Here is a 23075-nt window from a genome sequence, read left to right as displayed (position 1 = left end):
CATTATATATAACCAGATCACTTCTCTGATGCAGGGGGAGGCACGCCTAGGCTACTGTCAGCGAGGCCTGATTGTGGGCAGATGGGGGGCGAAGGCCTTCTCTGGGTGGGTTGGAGGGAGTGAAGAGATGTGAAGGAGTCAGGGGCGCTGGGCAGGTGAGTCACCAGCCACCTGCTGTCCCTGCAGATGTCGCACACGAAGCCCTACATCAGGAAGAAGGCAGTGCTGATCATGTATAAGGTGTTCCTCAAGTACCCCGAGTCACTGCGGCCTGCCTTCCCCCGGCTCAAGGAGAAGCTGGAGGACCCAGACCCAGGTTAGTGATGGGAAGCTCTGCCTAGCCACCTCCTGGGTGGATGAGAGGATGGGGAATGGTGAGAATGTGGATATGGGTACAGGCTGCAAATCCCCTTTGATCTGCACTGGTGATGGCTGCAGCCACAAGCTACAGGACATGCAGTGATTTGAGACTCCCCGTGGCTCAGGTCCCTCCTGGCCTGAGTGGACAGTCAGGTCCAGTGCAGCCAGCTTTGCTATGAGGTCAGTAGGGTGCAGGGCTCCCCTGGGAGCTATGACTCACTGGCAAGTGAGTCAGTCTTGCTATTTTCCACCTCTGCAGAGTTGACTGAGCAGGGTAGGATGCTGTAGACCTTACATCCAGCGCAGGGGCCTTGAGGGACTGCGGAGTATGTGGAGGCTTTAAATGTCACTTGATTAAAGTTGTGGTCATTTAGAATTAGAGCACAGGAGCACCTTCCACTATGAGACACACAGGTAGAGTAACAGCTGTGTCCCCCAGAGGCTTGTGCTGGCTGTTGCCCTGTAAGCAGCGTCCTAAGACAGGTTGCTGTAGCACATCTGCATGCACATCTGCATGGTGTGTGGTCGAAGCCCCCCACCCCTGGGAAGAGATGAGGCTGGAAAGTGTGTGAGGACCCAAGTCCTGGCCTGAAAAACCGTAATACACCCAGGCCTTCTGGAGGAACATACTTTGCAGTGGAGCAGGCCTGTGGCCTCAGGACCACATGTTACCGCAGCCACACAGCCCGGCGTAGGTCCTTGGAGGCAAAGTCTCCCTTCAGTTCCTCCAGACTAGAGTACAAGGGACCCACCTGGCGTTTTATTCACGGGGCAGGTGAGTGTTTGTGCAGGTGCTGGGTGTGGTTAAAGCTCGAAGCTCAGCCCCGAAGCCTCATGTTTCCCCCCACACAGGCTGCTGCCTGCCAGTCAGAGCCAGGTCCCTTCCTTCGGGCCTCTGAAGGAAGAGATAAGGCTCAGAGCAGCATACAGCTCATGAGTGATCACGCTCCCTCGGTGGCCAGGTGCTCAGCTCAGTTCAGCTGTTTGCAGCTCAGAAAGTGAAAAGAACTCCAGCCATCCTGTGGCTTGTAGGTTCCCTCCCTCAGGTATCCAGCGAATAAGGCAGGAGAATTGTAAGGCTAGCCTGGCCTGAGACCTTTTCCCAAGGTCAAAAGTGGAAGGGCAAAGACTGTGGCTTAGGTCAAAAATGCTAACCTAGCACATGGTAAAGCCTGGATCTCTTCCCCAGCACTGAGTAGAGCAGCGTGATAGCACGTGCCTGCAGTGAGTCAGGGGTTCAGGGCCAGCCTGGCTCTATGGAACCCTGCCTCAGAAAAAGTAAGCAGTGGCTGGTGCTGGGCATGGCAGGGGGTGGCAGCACCCTCCTGTCGGGGAGGGGCTCTGCAGTACCTCGCACAGCTGTCGAGCTATTGGGAAGTGCTCTTTCCATCCCGGGGACAGCTCATACTGGGGCTTCACTAGATAGGACAGATGGGACAACTAATAATCATTGGCCTCTTGATTCTCCCTCTGTCTAGCCCTTCTGTGCCTCAGGTGGTCTTTTTGGTGCTGTCCTGGGCCAGAGGCATAGAGAGCAGTGCTGTCACCCTGGAAGCCTTGGATTCCTTGGGCTGGAGGCTGAGGTGTCCCTTTGTCTGCGCATTGGTGTCATTTTGTGCTTCTTTGAGTGTGTGTGAGTGTGCTAAAGCAGGGTGTTGTCTGGCCTGGGGCTGTGTGAACCTTTCCTTGGGAGAGAACAACTGTGGTCCATGTGCTGTCCTCTCCCAGGCAGGGCAACAGTGACAGAACAAGGAAACAGTCCGCTCGGCTCTGCCGTAAGAGGCAGGGAGCTCAGTGGAGTTGCCCACGAGGGCATGGGCCACCTGTAGATGCCTTCACCACTGAGGAGTCTCCTCCACATCGACACCCAATCCCAAGCAAGCAGAGCTGGGCCACCGCTGAGAGATGGCTCAGTGGTGACAGCACTGCCCGCTCCCTCGGAGGACCCAGGTTTAGTTCCAGGCACAGCCATCTGTAACCCCAGTTCCAGGGGACCTTATGCTCTCTTCTGGTCTGCAGGCTCTGTGCACACGTGGTGCACACACACATGCCAACAAACACTCATAGAATCTCTTTTTACTTAAAGGGGCAGCGTGTACACACATCATATCTGTCCTAAGCAGGAGCAGTGTTTCCTCATCTCCCCTCTGCTCAGAGGAGCCTGGGAAACATTGACTGTGCCACAGGCCTGGGGTTCTAGCTGTCTCTGCATGGTGACAATCACCATTGTGTCCTTAGACTTCCACAGTGAACCCTGTACCCCGTGTTCTTGTTGTCTGGGGAATCCCCTTGTAGATGGGGAAGCCTCCTTTTCTGTGATGGGGATGTTCTGCTCTGTGAGCGTGATTGTTATTGGTGGGCGGTCCCTGTAAACAGGGCGTCCTTGTTGATGGAGACTCCACCTGGGTAGCAGAATGTTCCACTCTTTGTTCATGTGGACCCTTCTCTTGGTCTTTAGGGGTGCAGTCTGCGGCCGTTAATGTCATCTGCGAGCTGGCTCGCCGCAACCCTAAGAACTACCTGTCCCTGGCCCCACTGTTTTTCAAGCTCATGACATCCTCCACCAACAACTGGGTCCTCATCAAGATCATCAAGCTGGTAAGTGCTGAAGGGCCAGGTGTGTGCTGGGCCTGGGTCCATGGTCTACGGGTATCTTGGTGACCATAGCATCCCTGTCCCTGTAGTTCGGTGCCCTGACTCCCCTGGAGCCCAGGCTGGGCAAGAAGCTGATCGAGCCTCTCACCAACCTCATTCACAGGTACCTACTCCTCGGCTGCTGTCCCTGGCAGGGACATTGGTGCCACTCTGACATCGACCCTCTCCACCTCGCCCTCCCTGTCCCACTGAGACCAGCCTGTTTAGTCTATGTGATTTTTGTTTGATTGATTTTGAGGCACATTTTACTCTAGCCCAGTCTTGCCCTGAATTTGTGCTGATCTGCTGCCTTATCCTCCTGGGTGCTGGGTTTGTAAGTGTCACCACTACCCACTATACTCAGTTCAGTCACCTGCCCCTGTCCTCATACACCAAGCAGTGCATTCATGTTGCTCTTTACCCTCCTGGGCCCCCAGTGCTGTCATGTCCCTCTGGACTCATCCTCTGGAAGCATGGTGCAGGAGGGCCTGCCAGGCCATCTAGGCGCACAGGGATGAGGTTGGGGTGGGAGGAGTCAGTGTAGGCTGCGTTCCCTGTCCACAGGAAGGAGCCACAGTAATCATCATGGTGTCACTGGGCTTTAGAGGGTTGTCAGTGGTACTGTTTCCATGGAGCTCAGCAGAGTGACCTTGTTTGTGTGTGACACTACTTGGGCTGGGTCCTCACACCTTCCTCCCTTTCAGCACCTCTGCCATGTCACTGCTGTACGAGTGTGTGAATACTGTGATTGCAGGTGAGTGCACTGGCATAGCCCTGACAGGAGGGCACTGACGAGGGGGCGGGGCTCAGCCCCTCATAGGCTGTTACCAAGCTGAGAGAGGGTGCAGATGCTCCTGCTGAGAGGACTGAGAGTCCTGAGTTGTCTAGGACCCAGAGCGTCCCTAGATGAGGCAGCCGCCCCGCCTGAGTCTTCTTTTCTATCTCTGCACGGCTCACCTCCCTTCTCAGGCCCCTTTGCAACTTTGAGAGGTCAGCCCCAACTTGTGGACGGAGCCCAGGACCAGCACACGTCCACCTGGCAGGCAGCATCGACTTTCCAGGCCCCTGCAGCAGGACTGAGCTGAGGTGGTCCTTTCACCCACAGATCACTTAGGAGTAGTGCTGGGAGCTACTAGGTGCCATCCTTTACAGACAAAGGGAGTTGAGCACGATGTACAGCAGTCACAACAAAGGTCACGGCTGGGCCGTGGAACCCTAACACTGTGGTATCAGACGGGCAGGTCCTTGGAGCTTTCTGGCTGCCACTTTAGTGAGCTCCAGGGTCATCTGGAGACCCTGGCTCAAAAAAGCCAGGTAGGAAGGATTGCAGAGGATGCCTGCTGTTCACCTTTGTCTTCATATGCACACATGCGCACAGCACACCCAAGTAGAGGCTTAGGATTTGGGCCAGCACTCTTGGGCTTGTAATTAACCATGGCCTTCCTCCCTACTGTCCTGCCTGGGTGGAAGGAGCAGGAGGAGGGAAGGTGGCTTGAGGCGAGGTCTGAAGGCCTCAGTGATCACAGGGGAGCCCCCAGGTCAAATGGCCGCCCTTGCAGCTGTACCCAGTGACAGGACCCAAGTCTCAGCCATAGGAAGAGCAGGGGGGCTTCTGGAGCCCTCTGTGGGAGCCAGCTCATGCTGTCTCCTCAGCTGCAGGACACAGCTGTGAGGGGTGGAGTGTTGTCGCCTGAGGGCTACCTCAAACCATTAGCACTTGGGTTTTGCGGGGCCTTGGGCCAGCTCTGCCCAGCATAGGCCTGCCACCCCAGAACCCCGAGAGGAACAAGGGTTATGCATGAGCCTGTCTTAGGTACTGGTGCTTTAGGCCCAAGAGCTTGTGAGGAAGGGTGGGAGACCCAGGCCAGATCCCTGGTTTCCCAAGGCCCAACCTGTCCATCTGCCTTCTGAACACGCAGCCTCCTCAAGCCTCCTGGAGCCAGGCAGCCAGGTCCCTTCTGGTGGGGATGGGTCAGTAGGGTGTCAGTGTCTGGCCCACGGGCACTAACCTCCACCCCCATGTGTCCCAGTGCTCATCTCGCTGTCTTCTGGAATGCCCAACCACAGCGCCAGCATCCAGGTACCTCTCCGGGAAGGCGGGGCCTGTGCAGATCAGGGGGACTGAATCTTGGGTGGTGGCCAGGCCCAAGGACTCCTCAGCCAGTCTAGAAAAAATTTGTGGTGGTCACCTCCAAATTCATTTTTCTCAAACAGCTCGAGTGTGCAGGAAGTCCGCTTATGGGCACCTTCTTTCTTTATTGAACCTGTGAGACCTGCCCTGAGGGGACCGAAGCAGCCTGCCTGGGCAGCTGCTGTGTACACTGGATGCCCCAGTGATCACTCCCTCACTCCCACTTGTCCTCATGCTGAGCAGGCCCCCAGTGAGAAGGCTGCAGTCACCTCCCCTCCTGTCCCCAGATGCATGCCCTTGGTCAGGGCTGGTGTCGGGCTGCAGGGCGGGGTGGTGGGGAGGAGAACAGTGCCGGCCCTGCCGGGGAGGATGTGACCAAGCATGGCTTTCCTCTCCTCTCAGCTGTGCGTCCAGAAGCTGAGGATACTCATAGAGGACTCGGACCAGAACTGTAAGTCGCTGCCATCTCCCTGCCTCCACACCTAAATGCTGTGCCTGGATTCAGAGGCCCCACACCTGTCTACCAGATGCCTGTGGGCCCAGGGCACGAGGGCTTTGTGGGCTGAGAGGAAGCACTCACCCAGGGAAGGGCCGAGTGGTGGCTGCAGTGTAGGCATACCTGAAAGGTGGGGCTGAACTGAGTGTAGTGTGGGAACAGAAAACAGGAAGACGATCCAGGCTGGGCTCCCTAGTGTGCCAGGCCTCAGGTCCAGACCTACCTAGGCCTCAGGAACCAGGTGTGGCACAGGCTTCAAGATCATGCGTGGCTACTTAATGACTTCAGGTCTAGCCTGGGCTACATGAACCTTGTCTCAGAAATAAATATTGTGAGGGCTGCACTGAAGCCACAGCTATATCCATGTTAGCAAGCAGGAGGCTGCAGTAAGAGAGTTGGGATTTCAAGATTAACCTGGTTCCACAGCAGGACCCATCTTAAAATGAAAGAAGGGGGGCTGGCGAGATGGCTCAGTGGATGAAGGTGCTTGCCACCAAGCCTGATGCCCTGACTTGATCCCTGGGCCCACATGGTGGGAAGAGATGATTCCTACAGTGCTCTGCTGACCTTGATGAACATACCCCATGTACAAAGAAATGGTTTGTTTTGTGTGTGTGTTTTGTTTGTTTGATTTTGGTTTTTCAAGACAGGGTTTCTCTGTGTAGCCCTGGCTGTCCTGAAACTCACTCTGTAGACCAGGCTGGCCTTGAACTCACACAGAGCTGCCTTCTGTGTGCTGGGATGCCAACTAATGTAATCTGTTTTGAATCTGAAGGGGAAAGGAGGCCTGGCGTGGGGGAGCACGCCTGTCACTCAGCACTTGGGAGGTGGAGGTCAAAGTCCCTCCAGCAGTCTGCCTAGCATCCGCCTGGGCCTTAGAGGGCTGTGTGCGGCCCACTGCCGTCTTCCCTGTGTCCCCACAGTGTTCTCTGGCTAAACCTGCTCCAAAATGGGGTCCATGTCTGTCCCGTCTCCTGGCTCCTCAGACCAGGGCTCAGCTCCAGTGTCTACCATGGTCCTGGTATTTACCTTAGAGCCAGGGTCTAAAGACAGACTTCCTCAGCCAGGTGTGGCAGGGCACACCTTTAATCCCAGCACTTGGGAGGCAGAGGCAGAGGCAGAGGCAGAGACAGAGACAGAGGCAGGTGGATCTCTGAGTTTGAGGCCAGCCTGGGCTACAAAGCAAAGTCTAGGGCAGCCAGGACAGGGCTACACAGAGAAACCCTATCTCAGAAGACTGAAAAAAAAAAAAAAAAAAAGGACAGACTTCCTCATGGGGCCCAGGGGCCACACATCCCCACCTTGGATGTGTCTGCAGTTCTCATGTCTGTGCTGCTGGAATGTATCTCTGAGTAATCTGTTGATGGTGGACAGCTCCAGACTTGTCACCAAGTGAGGCTTCAGGCTTCTGGGTGCACACTTGTCATCTGTGGCTCCTGCGTAACCCTCTCCCTTCAGTTTCCTTCCTTCCTGCCTTCTTTCCTGCCTTCCTTCCTTCCTGTTGTTGTTATTGTTGTTTTCTCTCTGTAGCCCTGGCTGTCCTAGACTTGTTTTGTAGACCAGTTTGGCCTCAGACTCAGAGATCTGCCTGCCTCTGCCTCTCAGCTGCTGGGATTACAGGTGTATGCCACTACACCCGGCTCTCCCTTCAGTTTTCATGAGGCCTGAACTGGGCTAGCAGCCACTATTGCTTTGGCTAGCAATGACCTTTAGAGTATGTAGCAGGGTCCTCAAATATACCATCATTAGGGTTCTTGTTTTATTTTTTGAGACAGGGTTTCTCTGTGTAGCCCAAACTTGCCTTGAACTCACTGTGTAGATCAGGCTGGACTTGAACTCAGAGAGATCCACTTGCCTCTGCCTCCCAGGTGCTAGGATTAAAGGTGTGCACCACTAAGCACAGCAGGCTTTGTTTGTTTGTTTGCTTGTTTGCTTTTAATATACATGTTTTTACGTTCTTTGTAATTTTTCCATTCATAATTAGCGTATGTGTGTGGGTCTGTGCTCAGGAATGCCAGCACCCAAGGGGGTGGGAGATGTCTGCTGCTCTGGAGCTGGAGTTACAGTCAGAGCCACTGCAGAATCTGCTGTGGGGCTCCTCGCTGCCTGCTCCTGACGCCGGTTCCTCCAGTTTCCAGAAGGCCATGCCTGTAGACCATGCTGTGTACACGGCCTCCACCTTGGCTTTCCTGGAGGGGCCCACAAAAGTGGCCATCAGCTGCAACCAGCACCAGCTGGGCCACAGTGGCTGGAGGCGGTTGTACCCATGGGCTGTGGCATTCACTCTCCCCAAGCTAATGGCCACTTGGTCTTCACAGTAAAGTACCTGGGGCTGCTGGCCATGTCTAAAATCCTGAAGACGCACCCCAAGTCTGTACAGTCTCACAAGGACCTGATCCTTCAGTGCCTGGACGACAAGGACGAGTCCATCCGCCTGCGCGCCCTCGACCTGCTCTACGGAATGGTGTGTGCCATCCTGCACCTGGGCCACTGCAGTCCAGGCTGTAGAGAATGAGGCTGGGTACCCAATTTGAGGGCCTCTGCCCCATCCCTTGGTCAGACACAATTCTGTGTGGGGAGGAAGATATCCCTCTTGGGCTCATAAAGGTTCCATCTCGGCTCTCAGAGGTCACAGTCGGCCATGTCTGTCTGTGCTGAGCAGCTGGCTCTTGTGCCACAGGTGTCCAAAAAGAACCTGATGGAGATTGTGAAGAAGCTGATGACCCATGTGGACAAGGCCGAGGGCACTACCTATCGAGATGAGCTGCTCACCAAGATCATTGACATTTGCAGCCAATCCAACTACCAGCACATCACCAACTTCGAGTGGTACATCAGCATCCTCGTGGAGCTGACCCGGCTGGAGGGCACCCGCCATGGCCACCTCATTGCTGCACAGATGCTGGATGTGGCCATCCGGGTCAAGGCCATTCGCAAATTTGCTGTGTCCCAGATGTCTGCACTGCTTGACAGTGCCCACCTGGTGACCAGCAGCACCCAGCGCAATGGCATCTGTGAGGTGCTCTATGCTGCTGCCTGGATCTGCGGGGAGTTCTCAGAGTGAGTTGGTGTGGCCCTCAGAGGTAGTCTGGTGGGGTGACACGTAGGCAGACCCTTGGCCTGAAATATGGTCACTGTTGGGCAGCCCCACCCAAGTGATTGCCTGTCTCCCTCCATGGAGTGGCTTGCCTGTTGCTCTCACTGGCTGTGGAGAGGGTGCCCTCTAGATCGTAGATCATGGAGCAGATCTGTTCTGCTTGAGGTGACTTCTTAGCTGGGCCTGTGCCCGCCAGTCCTGAGACCCTTGTGGATCTCCACATGGCAGCTGCTTCGCCTTTGTGCCAGGCTTCAGGAGTGCACGGGTGGGTGGGCTGGGGTGGCTGCAGCACTCCATTCCACCTCCCATACCTGGCCCAGAGCACACGTGACAGCTGTGACCCACAGCAGGTGTGCATTTGTTGTTAAATATCAAACCCCGGGGACGCAGAGATCTGCTGGGAAGCACGCTTCTCTGGAAGAGAACAAAATTTGCCCAGCACCTCCCATTGCCCCAGGGCTCAGCCCAAGAGCTACGTGTCAGTCCCCTTTTGAGGACTTAGTGGGAGCTTCCCCTTTGAACTCACAGGGGAGCTACCGTTCACAGATGCCTGCAGAAGTTTATTAACCAACTTTTGTGGTGCTGGGAATTGAACCTAGGGCCTTATACACATTAGGCAAACGCTCATTACCAAGTGCAAATAAATGGCAGCAAGTGCGTGGCCATGCAGGTCCTCTGTCCTTTGTGGCTGCTGGTGACATTCACAGCTTTGCCGTGCTTTCTTGAACCATGTCCCTTTGTGTGGAATTCGTGGTTCTTGGTTTTTCCTGCTTCTGCACAGTGAGAGCAAGCGCCCCAAGGCTGCACTTTAGCTGAGAAGACTAGGCTCCCCATCCCCTGGCCTGGCTTCCTTGTGAGATGTGCCTGTGTGTGTGCAGTAGCCTCATGCAGCTCCTGTCCCTCAGGCACCTACAGGGCCCCCAGCAAACCCTGGAGGCCATGCTGCGGCCCAAGGTCACCACACTGCCCGGCCACATCCAGGCTGTGTATGTGCAGAACGTGGTAAAGCTGTACGCGTCCATCCTGCAGCAGAAGGAGCAGGCTGACGACGCGGAGGCTGCGCAGGAGGTCACCCAGCTACTGGTGGAGCGGCTGCCGCAGTTCGTGCAGAGCGCCGACCTGGAGGTGCAGGAGCGGGTAAGCCTGCAAACTGGGGTTCTGCTTGCAGCTGAGACGGAACCTGGCAAGGGCCATAGCTCAGGCTTTGTGGGCACATCCGGGGCTGGCCTGGTATCAGGCAGGAGCGCAGGGATGCCCGCTCATACCCCACACCTCAGAGGCAGCGGGGCCACCTCCTGCAGGTTCCCTAGCTTCCTGCACAGCACCTGCAGCTGGGATCGTGCTTAAACGTGTAGGCCCACACAGCTGTGGCTGGACTCACGGTGGTGGTGTTCCACTCTTGGGCCCTTCTCCAGGTCCTTGTCCCCAGCAGAACCATTAGATGGGAGGGATTTGGATTTTCTCCCTTTTCCAAAGTGAGTGTTGAAGTCCCTATCCTAGCTCCGTCCAGCTGAGGTTTGGGCTCCGTGAGCAGGGATTGTGTGTGGATCGGCCTAAGAGCCAGGGGAGGAGGTGATGAGGGTGGGCAAGGCCCTGCTGCTGCTGTGCGAGGGCCGATTTGGCACCAGCTTTGTTGTGGGGCAGGCCCTGAACCAGGAACCTGTGTGTGTCATGCATGTGTTGTGTCACTGAATCACACCCCAGCCTAGGACAGCAAGTGGCCAAGGTCCTGGGCTGATAACTGAGGATTGGGCCCCCATTGCCAGGGCTGCTCTTGGCACCCCCTGTAATGTAGGCTGTCACTGAACCAGGTGCCATGTGGCTTCTGCGAGGTGTTTGGGGACTCTCCTTTGAAGAGGTCAGGTCTCAGTGCCAACCCAGCTATGGTAGAGGAGCTGGCCCAGGCTGGGCCCTGTGCAAAATATGGACCCACACTGAGTCACAGCTGACGTTTGTTGGGATTGATCATGGTGCATGGTAGCAAGAGCTACTCAGTACAGTTGTGTGTGGGTGTGGGTACTACACAGAGCGAGAGCCAGCACAGGACTGCGTGGCCATTGGTGGCCCCACAGGAGGTGATATTACATGTAGTCTTCTCCACCTGAGCTGAGCTCCCTCCTTTCTGACCCTGGAAGGGCTTGTCCCTCGCCATCTGAGATGGCCACTGACGGGACTGGGTCTGTAGCTGAGCCACATGGAGAGGGGCACCCCGTCTTCACATACCTGGCTGCTGAGTCCCCCCAAGTGGCTGAGTGGCTCTGTGCAGACATCTTACTCTTGGCCGCTGCTCCCCTAGGCATCTTGCATCCTGCAGCTGGTAAAGCACGTGCAGAAGCTGCAGGCAAAAGGTGTGCCGGTGGCCGAGGAAGTGAGCGCCTTGTTTGCAGGAGAGCTGAACCCTGTGGCCCCCAAGGCCCAGAAGAAGGTCCCAGTTCCTGAAGGGTGAGGACTGGGGACATGAGGGAGAAATGAGGCTGCAGCCACTGTAATTATCCCTGCTCTAGGAAATTAGGTAGGGACTTCCATACCCTAGGACCTGCCACCAGCCAGCGGGACAAGAGATGGCCCTGGGACTAGGTGGCCTGAGCCTGCCCTTGCTCATTCTGTGTGAGCCGCTCTGTGTTGGAACTCCTGCACCCCTGTTCCCTGGTCCTCCAGGAGTATCTTTTCCTGCCATTATTCTGCCAGACTCCATGGTCTCTGTATTCCTCCTGGTCTGTATTTCCTCCCAGGCTTCCTGCCTTCCCATCTTTTGACTTCTTAAAGGGGCCTGTAGCATCCGTGTCTTGCCTGGTCCCAGAGGTACTAGTGTTGAGAGATGTCACAGACTCATGGTGTCCCTCTGCTTGGGATACATACATGTCTGCGGTGGTCATGGGAGAAAGGAGGGCACACAAGGAGACCAGGCCACCATGTGACACCCCCTCTGTACTTCCCAGCCTAGACCTGGATGCCTGGATCAATGAGCCACCTTCAGACAGTGAGTCTGAGGAAGAAAAACCCAAGGCCATCTTTCATGAAGAGGAGCCGAGGCATGCTCGGCGCCGTCAGCCTGAGGAGGATGAGGAGGAGCTGGCCCGGGTGAGCATGCCATTTCAGGAGCATCCAGCACAGGGCAGAAGCTGGGTCTGCCCAGGCTGGGGTCTGTTCATTAAAAGTAGCTGATTGTCAGGCCTAGGGACATCTGGGGCTTAGCTGTGCTGCCAGACACAGCCTGTTGGAGCACAGGTCGGAGGACCCTTGACGTCCATCTTGTCCTCTTGTCCAGACCAGCACCTCCCGTGAGTCCCTTCAGGACCCTGAGCAGGAACAGCAGAGTAGGCTCAGTGGGCAGGAGCTTGCTCAGGATGGACAGACTGAAGCCAGTTCTCCTCCCAGGAGGCAGGAACCTTGGGCAGCTTGCCCACCCATAAGCTCTGCTCCCAGGAGACAGTGTGGTCTGCCCACCCATAAGCTCTGCTCCTTGAGGTGGTCTTCATGCCTCCTACTGTGACCCCTCTCCGCCCGCCTGGGGTCTTGGGAGCTGGACGGGCATGTCTCTGAGACATGTGCTCACGTGGAGTCCTTTCCCCACAGCGGCGAGAGGCCCGGAAGCAGGAACAAGCCAACAATCCCTTCTACATCAAGAGCTCCACGTCCCCACAGAAGGCAAGTGGTGGCCTTGAGCATTCCCCCACCAGCTGCCATGCTGAAGTCCCAAGAGAGTAATGTAATTATGGCAGTGCCTTGGGGAGGAGCCTGGGCCTGTGTAGCCCCAGCTGCAGTCAAGCAGGGCTATGCTGCGTCTAGGTGTTGGTGGAGAGCCCTGGGTGGTCTAGATGGGTCCCCAGGGCCAGGGTCCCCGCCTTGAGGTGGATGCTCTGCCCATCTGGCTCATTGCACCCACAGGTAGTTCTGCTCCCACATGGGCAAGTGCCTGGCTTCTTAGCCCTTTGCAGATCCTCACGTTCCTAGGAGATTTCAGCTTTTGTGGGCAGATCCTACAATGGTATGAGGGTCACTGTTAACCATCACGGCCAAGGAGGCGAGTTGACAGTACCCCAGGGTGTGGAAGGTACCTGCTCTGGAGTTAAGTTCCCATTTTGGAAAGAAGTCAGGATTGGCACTAGAATGAGGACTCTGTGGTAGGGGAGAGCCTTGGCCAGCACACACAAAGCAGGCATGTTCATTCCAGCATTCAGGAGGTAGAGACAGCAGAATCAGAAATTTAAGGCCGCCCTTGGCTACATAGTGAGTTTGAGGCGAACCTGATGTCCAAAGTAAATAAATGAAAAGTGACAATCGTGGGTAGATTTTATTTTGGTGTAAAAGGAAGGCTACCTTTTACATAGGCTACCTTCCTCATAGCCCTATGGCAGCATGCTCCTGGGCTGCGGTCCCTTCTTATCTTTATGGACCCTGGAGCATATGAGGAATACTCCCAGGCTGCATGTGGGGCCCTCACTCTCTGGCACACAGGGTACCCCCTTTCCTGCCTCCTGAGTCCCTGAGGCTCACTGACACCCTGCGGTCCCTCCTTCAGCGATACCAGGATGCACCAGGCGTGGAGCACATTCCTGTGGTGCAGATAGATCTCTCAGTGCCTCTGAAGGTTCCAGGCAAGTGTCTTCTGGCTCTAAGCTTATGTGCAGACATGGTGGGGTTCTTGGTGTCCCTGAGCTGTGGCCATCCACACTTCCCCACAGGCATGCCCATGTCAGACCAGTATGTGAAGCTGGAAGAGCAGCGGCGGCACCGGCAGCGGCTAGAGAAGGACAAGAAAAGGAAGAAGAAGGAGAAGGGCAAGCGCCGCCACAGCTCCTTGCCTACAGAGAGCGATGAGGACATTGCCCCTGCTCAGCGCGTGGACATCATCACTGAGGAGATGCCCGAGGTTAGCCCCTGCCCAGCCCTTTCAGCCTTGGTGGCAACAGGCTTGTCTGCGTGTCCCTAAAAGTGCAGGAGGCAAGAGGCTGGCTCTGAGCAGATGACCACACAGTTGCCTGAAGTACAAGTCCTTCATGACAGACATGGATTTCCTCCGCTCTGTGAGCTGGCAGCCCCCGCTGTGTGTGGCACTTAAGGGTGCCCCCCAGGCTGGGCATCTGGCACATGCAGGTGTGGGCGCAGCTGCCCAGATAGCCCTATTATTTGGGTCAGAAGGGGCCAGAGTCTCCACCAGGACTTGTGGTGGTTAGTTGGCTGAACGCTGCCCCTCCATCCCCTCAGAATGCTCTGCCTAGTGACGAGGACGACAAAGACCCCAACGACCCCTACAGGGCACTGGACATCGACCTGGATAAGTAAGTGAGGGCTGAGGAACAGGCTGGGTGGGGCTACACCTGGGTGCTGAGGTCCCCATTCCCAGGGTGCTGGGGAAGTCCTTAGCCTAGGGTAGGAAGTGCACGGCCACGGGGGGGGGGGGTTGTGCTGTGGTGGTGGCTCAGGGTAGTGCCTACTGTGGGAGCCTGAGGACCTGAGCTCTGCCCCAGAACTCACTAAAGGCCCACTTTAGCAGCCAGGGCACAAAGTGATCCCTGGAGCTCATTGGCTGGCCAGCCTATCCAAGTGAGGAGGCGCCAGGGTCAGTAAGAGACCGTGTCTCAAAAGAGAAAATGGAGAGCAGCAGAGGAAAACACCTGACATGGGCCTCTGTCCTCCACATGAGCATGGACACGTGTGCACCAGCACATAGACACCCACATCCCACTTGAGCATGGATATATGGTATCACATCCAAAACAGCAGGAGGAAAGACCAGGGCACACCCACAGGTGCTCCTCCACCTTAGTTGTTGTGGGTACTTGCTGGAGCCTCTGGATTCACAGGGCCAGCAGCCAGAGGGCTGGGTCACAGCTCAGCCTGCTGACCCCACCTCCCCCCCTCTTCCAAGGCCCTTGGCCGACAGTGAGAAGCTGCCCGTTCAGAAACATAGAAATGCAGAGACAGTGAAATCCCTAGAAAAGGAGGGTGTCCCTGGGGGAGAGAAAAAGAGCAAGAAGCCCAAGAAGAAGGAGAAGAAGCCCAAAGAGAGAGAGAGAGAGAAGAAGAAGGACAAGAAGGTATGTACCCTGGGGCTCCAGCTGGAGTGAAGCTAGGGCTGCAGAGTTTGGGGACCATGCCAGCCCAGCTGAGGGGCAGGGCTGGATGCAGTGAGGAGGGAGCCAGGGAGGCCATGCACAGTAAAGTGCTGCTCGCACGCTTGGCTTCTGTGAATTGTGTGTGTGCTGGGCCAGTGGGAGCATGCCAGACTTGCAGTGTGCACACTCTAGGTGGGAAGAGCCCTGCCACATCCCAGCCTGCCTCGTCCCCAGCCCTGCCACATCCCAGCGCTGGTTTTTCCTTTGGTTTTGTTTGTTTCGAGACGGTCTCACTATGTAGCTTCTGCCATCCTGGAACTCACTGTGTAGACCACAGAGATGCACCTGCCTCCTGCCTTCTGAGTGCTGGAATGAAAGGCTTGTGCTGCCATGTCCAGCTCCCAGGTCACTTTTACATTGCATTTTGATACTAAATCTCGCTGAGTTCTCTAAGCTAGCCTGGAATCCTCCTGCCTTGGCCTCCTGAGTGGCTGAAATAACTGAGCACTGGAATCAGGCCCAGGATCCCACCGAAGCCCCTGAGGCATCAGTGTAGTGATGTTTTGGAGACAGCCTGTTGATCTGCTGCTGCCCAGGCTGCAACCCTGAGCCCAGCCCACAGACAGGGCTGAGCCCAGCACTCAGGATTGCCCTGGCTTCTAGGCTAGCCTGGGTTACAGCAGGAGACCTTGTCTCAAAACACACACAAACTCCACCTGCTCAGCCCTGCTGCTTTGCTGTGATGTCACTGTCTTCCTCATGGCTGGTGGCTGGCTAGAGACTAGCTCTTGCCCGTGGCACTCCCTGCCTTTGCTGAAAGTATTCTTCCTGTGGCTTCAGGGCGAGGACTTAGACTTCTGGCTGTCCACCACCCCACCACCTGCCGCTGCCCCCGTTCCTGCCCCATCCACGGTAAGTACCTGCCCCACCTGTCCTCAGTTTCACCTGTGCACTCCCGTAGGCACCTAGAAGTAGCAGGCCTTACCCGTGGAGGCCAGCCCTGTGGGATGCGCTGGGTCAGGCCCTATGCCCATGCTCCCCTCCTGGCCTTTTGTACTCCTGGCCTGGGGCTGTGGTCCTGTGGAACTCTGATTGGCAGGACTCGGTGGCCACAGGACCTTTGTCCACAAGGCATCCTCGGATGTCCGCAGCCCTCAAGTGGGGCAGCACTAGTTAGTTCCCTCATTGCTTCTCAAGCTGGCTCGCCCTGAGCAATCAGGGGATGTCGCTCCACCAGAATTCCCCTGACCTTCCTGCTCCGCAGGAAGAACTTGCTGTGAGCACTGTCGCCCCCACAAAGGATGCGTGTGAGGTACTCAGAAGGGATGAGCCAGAGGACGTGGAGGAGCACGTGGATCAAGACGAGGAAAGGGTGAGGCATGTGAGACAAGCCACCCATGGCTATGGCAGGGGAGCCCTGCCAGGCCCAGGCCCGAACCCCAGGACATAGGCTTGCTCACAAGGGTCTCAGTAGTGGCTTCCTCAGGAAGTGGCTGCTCCTGGTGCTTTGGCCTCTGGAAGGGATCTGGTGTTTCCAGTGCAGCTTGCAAGCTGTGCTCCACAGCACATTTCATTCAGAACCTTCCGTCGCCCCAGTAGGAAGCCTCACCTCCTGAGCAGTCTACCACATCCCCCCTGAGCTCCCATCACCTTACATCTACTGGCTGTCTCTGGGTGCTGCTGTCCTGGACATTGCCTATCATGGAGCCCACACTAAGTGGCCTCGGATGTCTGGTTCTCATTGAGAACATCTCTGATGTTCTTTTCTTCTTAAAAAGATGACTTTAGCTGTGTGTGTGAGTGTCACTCCATGGCTTCTGGGATCTGAGGTCGTGACTGAGCTGCAAGCACTCTTCATCACAAAGCCATCAACCCAGCCCGTGGCCCACGTTCTTGAGGCTGTTCCTGAAGCTGTGATGCTTCAGTGTGTGCTAGCCTAGATTCTGGGCCATTTGCCCCTGCCTGATGAGAATGTAGCACACCTCCCTGAGCGTTCCTTCTTCCCGAGGTGTGATCAGGTTGCTCCATGCAGTGAATCTCACTGATGTGTGCTGTACATTCCCTTCCCTCTCAGAAGCTCCTGCCACTGACCTGTCACCCTAAGGTTCTAGTGTCTGCCAGGCCTGGCCCCCTCCAACCATGGTGGCCTGTGGGATTCCTGGCTTTGCTGTCCCACCTGCTCCCCTTCTCTGTGGTCCCCACCATGTGATATGGGGGGAGAGAATGATGGCAGGGTACCTTTTGCGGGACACATGGGGCCTGAGCCCAGACTTTGCTTCAGAAATCGTCCCGGCACAAGAAGAAAAAACACAGGAAGGAGAAAGAGGAGAAGCCACGAGACAAGAAGAAATCCAAGAGGAAGCAGGCCGAGCCACTGGAGAACGGCGCAGCAGACGAAGAGGAGCCCATCCCGGTGAGCATGCTGCCACCGGGTTCTGTCCAGAGAGCACCCAAGCCTCTGGGCTCTGTGGGGACCCACCTGGGTTCTGTCCAGAGAGCACTCGGGCCTCTGTGCTCTGTGGGGACCCACCCGGGTTCTGTCTAGAGAGCACCCTGGGCCTCTGTGCTCTGTGGGGGCCCACCCAGGTTCTGTCCAGAGAGCACCCTGGGCCTCTGGGCTCTGTGGGGACCCACCCAGGTTCTGTCCAGAGAGCACCCGGGCCTCTGTGCTCTGTGGGGACCCACCCAGGCTCTGTCCAGAGAACACCCGGGCCTCTGTGCTCTGTGGGGACCCATGCTTGGTGAGGGACCAGGGACCCGGCACCATCTGGTGCTCTTGCTCCAAGCATGGGTTTATAGCCCAGTCCCTGTTACCCAGAGCTGACTGACAACAGTGTCTCTCCTCCCTCAGCCCATGTCCAGCTACTGCCTTCTGGCGGAGAATCCCTACATTAAAGTGGTAAGTGACACTGGGTTGCTGCAGGGTGGGGCCGTTGCTGTCCAGCAAACCATCACAAGAAGCATTGCAGAGCTGGCAGCAGCCAGGCACCAAGCTCAGACACCAGTGTAGGCTACTTGGAACCCAGCCAGAGCCGGAGAGCCCATTGTGGCCAGGCCATGTGAGGACAGCTTTCCCAGCGAGAAAAGGAGACTGGCTGTGCAGCACACACCTTGGGGCAGAGGCAGGAGGATTGCAAGCTCAAGACCAACCAGGACTGCAGTATAAGACAGTGTCAAGGAGGCAGAAAGACAAGGGCTGGGGCGTAGTTTCATGAAGAGCATGTGGTGAGGGGCGAGGTTCTGAGGACCACAGGCAGTGTTCACAGGAGCCACTGTCCTTGATGTTGGTCATGAGCTCACTTCCCTCATCTGTTCTCTGGTTCTTGACCCTGCCCTTGCTCATGCAGACATACGACATCCAAGCCAGCCTACAGAAGGACAGCCAGGTGACTGTGTCTGTCATCCTGGAGAACCAGAGCAACAGCTTCCTGAAGAACATGGAGCTCAACGTCCTGGACTCGCTCAACACCAAAATGGCCCGGCCAGAGGGCTCGTCAGTGCATGACGGTGTGCCCGTGCCTTTCCAGCTGCCCCCTGGTAAGCCCACCCATCAGCGCTAGCATTTGCCATGCTAGCCAGCTCTGCTCCCCCTCCCCACCACCACCCCATGTCACTTTGTCTCCTACACAATAGACTTAACTAGAGTTCCCAGGGACAGCCGAAGCCACAGGCCCCAAGCTTTTGATGTTCTGTATCCTGCTGTTATTCTTAGGGCATGGTGAAGCCACACATGTTGGCTTTTACTGGGGACAGTTGTGCTGGGGTCTGGACCTGCAGCAGTGCCCATTGTTTCTGTCACTCTAGCATCTCAGCCAGCTGTGACACCCCAGAGTCAGTGGTGGCCCAGACCCTGGCCCACTGAGTGAGCTCTGACACCCCAGAGTCGGTGCTGGGTCCCTGACTGCCATGTCTCCCACCAGGCGTCTCCAACGAGGCCCAGTTTGTGTTCACCATTCAGAGTATTGTCATGGCCCAGAAGCTCAAAGGCACGCTCTCCTTCATCGCCAAGGTATGCGCTCTGCTGGCCTCCAACGCCCTGCCTGCCCCAGGGGACGCCAGGCCTTACCTGTAAGAGTGACTGCCTGGGAAGCTCACCCCACAGCTTTGTTCCTCACAGGATGATGAAGGAGCCACCCACGAGAAGCTGGACTTCCGGCTGCACTTCAGCTGTAGCTCCTACCTGATCACCACACCCTGCTACAGGTGTGCACCTCTGCCCCACCGCAGGCCCTTTCATCGGGGTTGGGGTGGGGTGGGGTAGCAGGCCGGACCGTGGTGATGTAGGCTGTAAGGTGCCGGTAACATAAGTCTGCTCAGGCCATCATCACAAGTGCCATACACACCCTCTCCAGCTCCAGACATGGCTGCCCTGTCCCTGGTGCTGTCCCTGAGGCCACCTCTTCCTCGGCCAGGTGGCATTGCAGGTGGTTGCTTCTCTCTGTCTTCAGAGGACTGCCCTGCCCTGTGTGCCTGTCTGTTTCCTGTGGCCCAGGCTGCCTTGGAATTTGAAGCAGTCCTGCTCCAACATTTCTAGTGCTAGGTGACAGGCCTGACCCCATCCTCGGTTCTGTCCTCCTGTAGTGATGCCTTCGCCAAGTTGCTGGAATCAGGAGACCTGAGCATGAACTCTATCAAAGTCGATGGCATTAGTATGTCTTTCCAGAACCTTCTAGCAAAGATCTGTTTCTACCACCATTTTTCCGGTAAGCAACGGTATCACTCTTGATGATTTCATCCCAGAAATCACAGAAGCCACTCTCCCTCCCCAGCCTGTTCCTTCCTGCACTGGCCTTAGCCTACAGCTCCATCTCAGCATGAGCCCCAGTTCTTGGAGAGGGCCCTGCCAGGGAGCACAGGCCTGACTCCCCTGTCTGTTGCAGTTGTGGAGCGAGTAGACTCCTGTGCCTCCATGTACAGCCGCTCCATCCAGGGCCACCATGTCTGCCTGCTGGTGAAGAAGGTGAGCTCCTAGCCCACGGCCGTTCCCCCAGGTTCCCATCCCAAGAGTGCAGCTGTCTCCCCAGTTAGACCAGGCCTCCCACAGTTGCACCAGGCCCTCCAGACGCTGCTGTGTTTGGGACACAAGGCAAGAGGAAGGGAAGGGTGACCTCAGCACTGTCTGAGAGCCTAGTGGACTGTGCGCTGCTCACCTGGCATCCCAGCACTCTGCAGACTGAGGCAGGGCTTGCTTTGCTCCAGGCCTTCAGGCTACCTAGCTTCAAACAGTAAAATGAGGTCTAGGTCAGCTGGGTAGAAGGAGTGGCATTTGCAGCCCTGTGTGCCCCGGCCCCAGCACAAGCATGGGCAGTATGTACATGTGGCTGTGCCCTAGGGTGAGAGCTCTGTGTCCGTGGACGGGAAGTGCAGTGATGCCACACTGCTCAGCAGCCTGCTGGAGGAAATGAAGACCACGCTGGCCCAGTGCTGAATGGTGGAGCCCAGGACGCCCAGCAGACCGCAGTGTGATGGGTCTTGCCCCTCCTTTGTGCACTGTCCCCACACCCAGCATTAATTTAATGCCACCGGCCTCCACTGTGTGACCCTGAGGTCCTATGTTGCATCAATTTATTTTATTATCCTTTTTTTTATTCCAACCCACACTCCTTTGGCAAGGAAGGCCACCCCAACCCTAGCCAGCAAGGGGCTCTCGGTTCCGCTCCCCATTCTTGATGGTGGCTGTGGGGGCTCCAGGCTTAGAGCAAACAGTGAGGCTGTCATGACCTCGCTCTTCTGTCCCCATGCGGCCTCTGGAGGAACCCTTCCAACTGCTGCTGTTCCCAAATGGCCCAGTGGGTGGTGCCTGTGGAGAAGTGACTAGGCGAGCTGTTCTGCCTTTCCCCAGAGCCTGCGTGGCCAGATACGGACAAAGCGGGTGGCCCGCAGCAAAGCTGCTGACAGCAGGGGTGGCCCTTTGGTTTCTTCTGTTCAACAGAGTTCTGGTCTGTCCTGGGGGTCAGTGGAGAAGGGCAACCGATGCCCCTCAGTTTGTCCCTACACATCATGGGTGTGTCCCTGCACTTGCCTAGCTGTGGAGGGGTGCATCCTGGGAGTGCTCGCTCCCCCAGCCGTTCCTAGGCAGAGTCAGAGGACCCCAACCTGGAGACTCCCTACAGCTGGTTAGCTGGGCACAAGCTGAGCCTTCCTCAGAGGTGACAGTGTCTACAGACATTCTGGCTGTTCCTTCGAGGATGACTGTCACTTTAGCATGTAGTACTCTGTTACCGACCCCACATGACCCTCCAGCTCTATGATGTTCCATGATTGATTTGCTGTCGACATTCCCATGTGAAGAGAGATATATCACGCTGCTGACGATCGGTGTCACAATGACCCAATAAAGAGTCTCAAAACATCTGTGTGTTGTGTGCCCGTGGTGCCCTTGAGCAGTCCCCAGTATGCCATTTAGGCCGCTGGGGCTCAGGTGGCTCAGGTCAGTGCCTTCCCCCGACCTCCAGCCATGGGTGCCACCACCCACCTTTGTGTGTGTGTGTGTGTGTGTGTGTGTGAGTGCAGAGCCAGAGGGCAGTGCGGCCCTGCACCATCTTACTCCGTGGAAATGGCCTCTCACTGAATTTGCAGGCTGGGCCAGCTTCCTGCCTCCACTCACGAGAACTCCAACTCAGGTTTCTGGGCCTGTGCAGCAACTGCCTTTTCCCACCAAACCATCTCCCTGATTTCCCCTGTTTAAAAAAAAAATATTTGTGGTGACTCACACCTTTAATCCCAGCGCTCTGGAGGCAGAGTTTGAGTTCTACAAAATGAGTTCCAGGACAGTCAAGGCTACAGAGAGAAACCCTGTCTCAAAAAGAAAACAACAATAACCAAAAAAAACCTGGAGGGGGCGAGGCAGGAGCCACAGATGACAAGTGTACACCCAGAAGCCTGAAGCCTCACTTGGTGACAAGTCTGGAGCTGGCCACCATCAACAGATTACTCAGAGATACATTCCAGCAGCACAGACATGAGAACTGCAGACACATCCAAGGTGGGGATGTGTGGCCCCTGGGCCCCATGAGGAAGTCTGTCCTTTTTTTTTTTTTTTTTTTCAGTCTTCTGAGACAGGGTTTCTCTGTGTAGCCCTGTCCTGGCTGCCCTAGACTTTGCTTTGTAGCCCAGGCTGGCCTCAAACTCAGAGATCCACCTGGCTCTGCCTCTGCCTCCCAAGTGCTGGGATTAAAGGTGTGCCCTGCCACACCTGGCTGAGGAAGTCTGTCTTTAGACCCTGGCTCTAAGGTAAATACCAGGACCATGGTAGACACTGGAGCTGAGCCCTGGTCTGAGGAGCCAGGAGACGGGACAGACATGGACCCCATTTTGGAGCAGGTTTAGCCAGAGAACACTGTGGGGACACAGGGAAGACGGCAGTGGGCCGCACACAGCCCTCTGAGGCCCAGGCGGATGCTAGGCAGACTGCTGGAGGGACTTTGACCTCCACCTCCCAAGTGCTGAGTGACAGGCGTGCTCCCCCACGCCAGGCTTCCTTTCCCCTTCAGATTCAAAACAGAGTACATTAGTTGGCATCCCAGCACACAGAAGGCAGATCTGTGTGAGTTCAAGGCCAGCCTGGTCTCCTGACTGCTCCTGTCAAGCTGTGAGGGGCCAGAACAAGATCATGGATTAGAAAAGGCCCTTGCTGTGGCTCAGCTGCTCCCTGTAACCTCATTGATGGGGACAAGGGAAGAAGCCACACCTTCGTCAGCCAGTGAACTCTAAGCCCTGTCAACTGCAGCATAAATCCCAACATGCTGCTGTGCCCAAGGCCCTAGCCAGTGTGCCACCTGAGGCCATGCTGTCTCTCAAGTGCCATGCAGCGCCTTGTCCCGCTGCACCCTACCAGCCCTAGCCAGGAGCCACAGCAGCACTGGTAATTGCAGTATGGCTGACTGTTGCTCTGGCCATAGAATGTAGCAGCTTCCGCTCCCAACACAATACCCATTGTTCCTATTAGTTTGTCCCGTTCAGACTGCCCTACGTCCAGTCCCTTGAAGGAAGAGAGGACTCTAGATGCTGCCATGTAGTGTATTCCTTGTAACACCCCCACACCCCCCCCCACTAACCTGCAGCCTCTCCTGTTTGAGCAAGAACTGCAGGGGTGCACAGGGACACTTGCACCCCTGCCAGTGTGGCACCAGAGGACACTAAAGGCAGCAAGGAAACCAGGTGGAGGATACCAGACCAACTCAAGAGTCTTGAGGCACAAGCCCCTGCATCTCCCACATCATCTCCCAGCTCTGGTCACCCGCTGCTAGGCTCTGTGTGGTGCGGCCCGCCTGTCTCCTGACCTGTGTCACACACTGA

General features: G+C 56.3%; 1 protein-coding gene across 2 annotated transcripts in view; it reads left to right on the top strand.

Moving 5' to 3' along the window:
• Ap3d1 (adaptor related protein complex 3 subunit delta 1) overlaps nucleotides 1–21129 on the top strand; it is a 34245-nt gene extending 13116 nt beyond the window's left edge. Inside the window, exons 6-31 of one of the 2 annotated variants that reach the window (XM_021648863.2) lie at nucleotides 187–316; nucleotides 2819–2958; nucleotides 3045–3118; nucleotides 3699–3748; nucleotides 5025–5074; nucleotides 5528–5576; nucleotides 7940–8085; nucleotides 8302–8681; nucleotides 9624–9855; nucleotides 11015–11160; nucleotides 11658–11799; nucleotides 12295–12366; nucleotides 13241–13316; nucleotides 13404–13591; nucleotides 13927–14000; nucleotides 14591–14759; nucleotides 15618–15689; nucleotides 16042–16149; nucleotides 17059–17190; nucleotides 17629–17676; nucleotides 18125–18314; nucleotides 18698–18786; nucleotides 18895–18980; nucleotides 19359–19480; nucleotides 19658–19737; nucleotides 20110–21129. In XM_021648863.2, the coding sequence (XP_021504538.1) occupies nucleotides 187–316; nucleotides 2819–2958; nucleotides 3045–3118; nucleotides 3699–3748; nucleotides 5025–5074; nucleotides 5528–5576; nucleotides 7940–8085; nucleotides 8302–8681; nucleotides 9624–9855; nucleotides 11015–11160; nucleotides 11658–11799; nucleotides 12295–12366; nucleotides 13241–13316; nucleotides 13404–13591; nucleotides 13927–14000; nucleotides 14591–14759; nucleotides 15618–15689; nucleotides 16042–16149; nucleotides 17059–17190; nucleotides 17629–17676; nucleotides 18125–18314; nucleotides 18698–18786; nucleotides 18895–18980; nucleotides 19359–19480; nucleotides 19658–19737; nucleotides 20110–20205 (3141 nt within the window). In that variant the 3' untranslated portion in view covers nucleotides 20206–21129. The other variant, XM_060371135.1, reaches the window with a different exon arrangement.
• The last annotated feature ends 1946 nt before the right edge of the window (nucleotides 21130–23075 follow it).

The sequence above is a fragment of the Meriones unguiculatus genome, chromosome 17 (genome assembly GCF_030254825.1).
Source record: "Meriones unguiculatus strain TT.TT164.6M chromosome 17, Bangor_MerUng_6.1, whole genome shotgun sequence".
In the NCBI taxonomy this organism is placed as follows: Eukaryota; Metazoa; Chordata; class Mammalia; order Rodentia; family Muridae; genus Meriones; species Meriones unguiculatus.
This window is presented reverse-complemented; position numbering and strand designations above follow the sequence as displayed.